The sequence below is a fragment of the Ascaphus truei genome, chromosome 5 (assembly GCF_040206685.1).
Source record: "Ascaphus truei isolate aAscTru1 chromosome 5, aAscTru1.hap1, whole genome shotgun sequence".
Lineage (NCBI taxonomy): Eukaryota > Metazoa > Chordata > Amphibia > Anura > Ascaphidae > Ascaphus > Ascaphus truei.
This window is the reverse complement of record NC_134487.1, coordinates 99,858,122-99,865,941: the sequence shown is the minus strand read 5'-3', so window position 1 is coordinate 99,865,941 and position 7,820 is coordinate 99,858,122. Positions and strand designations below refer to the sequence as shown.

The 7,820-nt window shown below is 44.8% G+C and overlaps 1 protein-coding gene across 2 annotated transcripts in view; it reads left to right on the top strand.

Annotated features, from left to right (window-relative positions):
* The first annotated feature begins 438 nt into the window (after positions 1–438).
* Positions 439–7,820, top strand: part of DYRK2 (dual specificity tyrosine phosphorylation regulated kinase 2) — a 19,825-nt gene continuing 12,443 nt past the window's right edge. The window contains exons 1-2 of one of the 2 annotated variants that reach the window (XM_075600309.1): positions 439–530; positions 1,893–2,017. Coding sequence is in view for 1 of the 2 variants with exons in the window: in XM_075600308.1 (XP_075456423.1) it covers positions 861–870; positions 1,893–2,017 (135 nt within the window). In the remaining variant the exon portion in view is untranslated. Of the gene's footprint in view, positions 531–551; positions 871–1,892; positions 2,018–7,820 lie in introns of those variants that run through there. The other variant, XM_075600308.1, reaches the window with a different exon arrangement.

Here is a 7,820-nt window from a genome sequence, read left to right as displayed (position 1 = left end):
GACTTTGATAGTAAGAGGGAGGCTGAAAGCAGCTGCTCCCCCTCCTGGGGTCTCTGCACGAAGCGCCTAGCGTACACTTGGGAGCCATACTCCCTGCGCCAGACAAACGTTCGACTACAGGCGACAGAACGGCGGCTCTCGGCCAATCACAGCTCACACGAAGCCTGTCACTAATCGTTCTCGTGTTGTTTAATTTCTGGATGCCGCGCCCGCCCTCTTCTGTTTATTTATTTTTTTTTACTTCGAAACTCGTTAGCACCGTTATTTAGCTTCCCCTCCAAAGCTCCAATAGTTCTGCGCACACCGTGTGCTGTTATTCCCTTTTTAAAAGCTACTATTCTAAAGAAATGTAACGTCTGTGTTTTTTTGTTTATTTTTACCGCCCGCGCGTCCTTGTGTGCCTTGGCGGATCTGTGAATTTAAAACTCACGGCTCGCTGCTTAGCAACGCGCCAGCCGCTTCTGGTTCACGGTCACCTGGAGACGCGGCGGCGGCGGCGGCATCACCCCAGTGCTGGGCTCCCATCTCCGGTGCGTTTGGCTCCCTCTCGCAGCGGCATCACCCCCGTGCTCGGCTCCCATCCCCGGATCACCGGTAGCGCGGTGGGCTCCCTCTCCCCCCCCAGCGAGGGGCGGGATCCCCCTAGGAGCCTCTCGGGGAGGAGCCGCCGTGCAGGGGGTGGAGGCCTCCGTGCCCCCTCCCTCCCTGAGTCCCCCCGGGGGAGCCGCTGCTCGGGAGGCTGGAGAAGGGAGCGGTGGCCGCTCTTGGCGTGGTGTGTGAGCGGGGCTGCCACCTCTCCAACCGGAGATTTCCTCTCTTTATCATGGATTGGGGGATGTAAACATGGGTGCTTTGTAGTGATGAGCAAAGGTAGGGACATATGAGTTTGTGTGCACTAGTGATATAAATATATATATATATTTTTAAGACAAACACGTATTTGTTTCCCATAAATGTGCCCTAGCACCATAGTCTATAAAGGTATTCAGAGTGACATAGTGCTACTGATATATCCCGGTATAGGGGTTGGACTGAGCTCACCTCATTCTGTTTTGCGATATATATATATCTCTCACAGATGTAATATTTGCAATGACATGAAGGGTTTGGTTTTGTCAGATGTTGTTACTTTTGCTTTGGTGTGAAAATACCCAATACCACAGTCTACCCCATAACCACATGTCAGTATAATTGTGGGTACCTGTCACCAGGGCAAAGTGATGGACCCATCTTTCCACCTACCATGAAGTTCAGTGTCAGCACTGATGCTTTTTTTTTTCCTTCAGAAAATCTTTTTCTTAAGTTTTCAAAGCAAAATCTGACATCTGTGACCCCCCTCCCCTCATTTGTTGTGCCCCCATCATTGAGCACGACTTGAAAAGTGTATTGAAGGTGAATTTTATTACCTTGCCTAAGGGAGACCGTTTGCATCCTTTAAGCCTAGTTTCTAGATATTATTGCTGAAGCAGAGAGCATTTGCAAGCACATTTTAAAGAGGGGAAATGAATCATCGAAAGACAGGGAATCAATGGGTGAGCCAGACTGCATACATGCAAATAAAACAAAATGCTGTCTGACTTGGAAATCCTGTTTGTTTCATTTTCCACTATCGTTTAATGGCTGGCTAATCTTGGCTCATGGGTTTATCCCTATTAACAATAGCAGCCTTCACATTATTAGCAGATTGTGCAGACTGAGAGATTGAGGTCTTTCGTCCATGGCTAATATTTCTACTCCTTTGAACCCTTTCACATGCTGGTGTGACCGTAGATAGCCCCACTGTGCTATGCAGTCTGAATGGGATGTAAAAAAACAGGATATTGTGCATTTGAGGAACATAGTTTGATTGCTCCTCTTGTCCTGAGCTATGGTTTGTGTTTCCTGTACTGCAGGCAGAGGAAGTGAAGGTGCTGGTCAGTTACAGCCGTCTCCGGGATTTCCTCGATCCGCAGCAGGCACCGGGCCACCGTCACCCATCTCGTTACCACCCCTCAGAACCAGCAACCCAACTCACACGGTAAGGACCACAGATTAAACCTTTAACACTCCCCATCAATGCTATTGTTCTCTGTAACAGCAAAAAGGGCATAGAAACGATATTCCTTTTTATTTTATTTTTTGCGACCCCCTCATACCTTCCCCTCCCCCTCTTCCTCACCCAGCCAGCCGATCGGTATTAATAGAAATAAATGTGCAAGGTACAGTCAGGCTGACAGCCAGACAGCATGCTAGTCTCTATTTCATCTCTGTGGAGCGGAGCTGGAGGACGAGGCAGGGCCGGTGCTGATCCCTGTTACATTGTATGTTTGAAATATTTTGATTACAAATATTTATTTTTCTTATAGTACACTTTTAGCTGTATCCAATATTGTCTCTGATTTTTTTGTTTTGTGGTTACTTCTTTGTCAACATTGACCATATCCTCCTTTTAATGTCAGTTTATGTTTGCATTTAGGTGTAATTTTCTAGTAGTGCTGTACATTGTGTTTTTATTTTATTTTTTTGTAATGGACGATTTATCTCGAACAGTTCCCTTTAAAACTCTAAAACTAAATGGTATGTTTATTTTTTTGTAAAGGCATTGAAATCCATTTTGCACCCTTTTTGTGTGTTTTCCTGTTTGCTCTTTCATTGGAATCAGATGTTATTACTGGAGCCTATCCACTCTAGCATATACAGTATTTGTTGAATGTTATGCATGGTTGTGGTATTTTTTTTTTTTTTTTTTGATGTGTACCATTCTAAACAACCCAATATGTACACTTCAGCAGAGCTGCTCTCATTGTACATGCAAAAGTTGTGTGTTTTTACATGACATAGAGAGAGGCTATCTGTCAGATCATGTACCAGAACATGAGACTGAGCCTTTCATTTCTCTTCTCATTAGGTAATTGCACTGCCCGGCTATACAGTTGAAACAAATTATTTATAACCAAATAATATACCACACAAACAATACACATTTGTTTTAACATGGTTTTTTTTCCCCTTTATCTGTGAACATTGTTTTTATAGATTCTGAAACGGTCTTCATTGTTCCCATTGAACAGAGCAACATGCATGTAAAGGGGGGAGGGAGTCAGTATAGTTTGTAAGCTCTTTCTGTACAATCCGTGTCGTGTGATAACAGCTCTGCACAAACGTGTCATTTATATAAGGGTGTAGTTTTAGTGTTGAGCAGCTGTTGAATGTGCAATGTAGTCACAGGGCACTTGGCTACTGACAGCTGCTTAGCATTGTAATATTTTAATAAATGATCCTTACAGTGGAGTTCGCTTTTCAAAGGAGTGTAGTTGCCTGCAGTTGTGCAATTTTGTTTTGTCAATTGTGTTTCAGATAGCGTTCTTTTTCCTCTTTGTAATGCAATGTTTTTTTTTTTTATATTTGCTTCTCTTTCCCCGGTTATAATGATGGTTTAGTTGGGGTTGATTGACAGCCAGGCAGAAAGAAGGTGGCTCTTTTATTTGCCTCATTGTTTTGTTTATGGTGCATCATATTACTAATGTGCAATGGGTCACCTTGTCGGATTGTCCTGCCACATTGAATGAGGGATAAAAGTCAAATCAGTTACAGAAAATAGGAAACTGTTTAAAACAAAAAAAAAGGTCTCGCATTGTTACACAGTTTACCCTTGTTAAAAAAAAAATAAAAGAAAATAATGTTCCCTAATGTATATTAATAAAGTACATCACCCAAAATCTTAATGTGTCCTTTGTTATATAAACAAATCAGTCATCTGTTTTTATAAAGCTCCCCAAAGTTACTTTTAACTAGGAAACAACATGACCACTGCTTTTCTGGGTTACTGGTGTGGAGAACACAGACAGACACACAGACAGACACACAGACAGACACACACAGACAGACACACACAGACAGACACACACAGACAGACACACACAGACAGACACACACAGACAGACACACACAGACAGACACACACAGACAGACACACACAGACAGACACACACAGACAGAGACACACACGCACACACCCAGAGACACACACGCACACACCCAGAGACACACACGCACACACCCAGAGACACACACGCACACACCCAGAGACACACACGCACACACCCAGAGACACACACGCACACACCCAGAGACACACACGCACACACCCAGAGACACACACGCACACACCCAGAGACACACACGCACACACCCAGAGACACACACGCACACACCCAGAGACACACACGCACACACCCAGAGACACACACGCACAGACCCAGAGACACACACACCCAGAGACACACACGCACACACCCAGAGACACACACGCACACACCCAGAGACACACACGCACACACACACAGAGACACACACACACACACACACAGAGACACACACACACACACACACAGAGACACACACACACACACAGAGACACACACACACACACACACAGACACACACACACACACACACACACAGACACACACACACACACACACACACACACAGACACACACACAGAGAGACACACAGACAGACAGGCACACACACAGACAGACAGGCACACACACAGACAGGCACACACACAGACAGACAGACAGGCACGCACACACACACAGAGACACACACACACACACACACACACAGAGACACACACACACACACACACACAGACACACACACAGAGAGACAGGCACACACACAGACAGACAGGCACACACACAGACAGACAGGCACACACACAGACAGACAGGCACACACACAGACAGACAGGCACACACACAGACAGACAGGCACACACACAGACAGACAGGCACACACACAGACAGGCACACACACAGACAGACAGACAGACAGGCACACACACACACACACACACACACAGACAGGCGCACACACACACACACAGACAGACATGCACACTGTGACAAACGCCCCTCTTTTGTAGCGCTGACGTCTGTCTGGGTTCTTCCCGACACAGTCTTCTAGGGTTAATTATACAACAAACAGGATCATGCAAAGTATTATGCTGCTTTACTCAGGCTTCTGCCTGCTTTATTTTCATCCAAGTAAGGTACTGCAGCTTTAACATGTGAAGGTTAGAGGTACTCAGATACTTTCATTCAGCAGTTCACATATTTCAGTGTTACAATATTTCCCACACTGTTATTTCAAGAAATAAAACCAAAATCATATAAGCAAAATCCTATCCCTTTCAGGGATCTAACTACACATCAGAATCAGTCTCTCTAACAGCTGCTGGCCAACTAAACTGGTTCCCCAGCTTAAAACAATGCTCTCTCATTTAGGGTCACAAGATACAGCACAGTCTTTTAGCAACAGCAGTAACCATTTGTTTTGTCTTATCTGTTCGTGGTGTCCAGGCCAATCCTCTGGTACTGTGATACGTGGAGGGGCCGTCAACCCCGATACTGGATGCAGGGGAGCAGCGACACCCCCAGCCCCCAGGCTCTAAGGAGAGAGAGTGAAATGCAAAACCTCTCTGCTCTAAATACCTGTGCATGTGATTAGAAGAGCAGGTGAGGGAGAACTAGAGCCATTGTAATCTGTGGTCTGGATTTTCCATCCAGCTGCCTGAGTTAATGGGAAGCTGTGGAATGGATCATTTTTAACTATTCCTGCACTTTCTGCTCTAAAATGGGGCAGAAAGCTGCCTAACATCTTTGGACTATGTCACATATCCCCCTCCCCAGCTCACACCTACTGGGGTGAGCGGCCATGGACCTCACTGGGGTGAGCGTCCTACCTGAAATACTTGAGCTAACTCCTCAGTACAACATTAAGTATTCACATGATACGAATATGAACTTTTTCCATGGCAATTATGGACAATAGGTTTCGTCATAAGAGACTATACTTGGCAAACATATTTTGTTGCTCTCTATTAGGGAACTATTTTGAAAAATAAGTGTCTAGCACACATTCTTACAACCCAGGATATGCTAAATATATTCACAAAACCAAACAATTTCTATTATCTCCCTGGGTTTTTCTACTGTAGAATATAAACCTCATTATATATTTACCAACCGAAAGGGCCATCAACCCTGTATATTAATTTGTAGTTTAGCTACATTTTCAACACAGAGAACCAATATAACACTGTAACATTGACAAAATGCTTATTCTAGAGGCCTAATATACCTTAACTACAATAGCTTATTTGCATAGTTAAGTGTCCGTGACATAGTCCACACGTGTAATAACAAAAAAAATATCGGTCAATTCCCCAAACACATTTTTTTTTTTCTTTGACTTCCAGTCCATTACATTTCCTGACTTTATTTCATAGGCCGCTGCAAACTGCAAATGACTGGACTGTTTCTTTAGCTTCTGACGGAACTCTGGGGCCGGATAGTCTTTGTCTTTATATTGTGGCCCAGAGTGGCGAGATCCGGAAAAATTCAAGGCCAGCGTTGACCTTCGTCGCTTTTGATTTGTGACCTTTGAACCTTTATGGTACTTAGAAGATGAAGCACTGATTACCTGGAGCACCTTCACCTTGATGGGGCTCTCACTACCTCCGGCTGTACCCTGTGGTATTTTATCTTTGCAGCCGGCAGGCATGTAGTCTTGGACCTCTCTTTCCTGAGGTCTACATTTATTCAGGCGGAAGTACCGCTGGATAACCAGTGACGCATTTCTCAGGGTTTGATAGCGAATCCTGTTCTGTGTCATCCTAGTCAGAGACTGGATTTTTATAGTTGCTCCTTTCATAATGAGGAACCTGTTTCGTACCATGAGGGCACGGTAGAATGATTGAAGAACACAGGCTGCTTTATTCCGGTGATTGAACCGACGAATTTTCATCCCTCTGTAGGCAGCCTGTAGGATGATAGTTGCGGCGCGTTTACGCCGATAATTTTCTCTTTCCCTTCTTCCTTGGACAAGAGCTTTGCAGTGCTTCTGAATTATTCTAATGCTTTTCTCCTTTTTCAAAATGTTAAGTTCCTCCACGAGAGAATTCTGTTTCGTGCATACATGTCGCAATTCTGTTCTCAGAGCGTCCATTTCTTCCTGGTGCTGGCTCTGAGTGTGCATCAGTGCTTCCTGCACTTCTAATTTTTCCTGAGTCAACTGTTTCTTTACTTTTTCTGCTTGGTCAGTCAAATCTGAATTTTCCAATTTCAGAGTCTCATTTTCTTGCTTTACAGTCTCTAACTCACTTAGGGCATTCTCATGGGTTTGCTTCAACATTCCCAGCTCTGTGTTCAGACCGTGGCCCTCCAGGCGTAAGTGTTGCACCTCTGTGCTGAGCGCATGAACCTCTTGTAGAGCCTTCCCGTATTTCTGTTTTAGGATAGCAATCAATTTGTCAGACTTAATCTGTTTTTCATCCATGGTGGCAATTACGGTGTTGGCCTTTTCCAGATTAGTCGTCACCTCTTCCAGCTCACTCCGTAAGAGAGACTCTGTTTTCTTCAAAGCCTCGTGCTCTTGTAAAGCTGGAAGTATACACCTCTGTAACTCGGCGTTCGCTTCTCGCTCCTTGTTCCAACATTCTCGCCCCTTATTGTTAGATTCTTGCTCCTTCCAACATTCTCGCTCCTTCATCAATCCCTGCCGCAGGACTTCATAATCATGGCGGGCAGCTTGGAGTGCAGAAACCAAAGCCTCTTTATCCTGGTTCAAGGATTCAGCTTCCCTTTGCTCCTCCTTTTCCTTTGCCACTGTTCCCGTGACAATTCTGCCGGTCACTCCGGTCTGCAGCACATCTCGGCGCCTTTCTGACGCATGTCCTGACAGCGCAGGTTGAAGTGGCTCGGTCACTTCCCCTGTGACTTGAGGAACAGTTTTCTTTTTCTTCTTTCTTTTTGCTTTATTAGCTCCAGAGA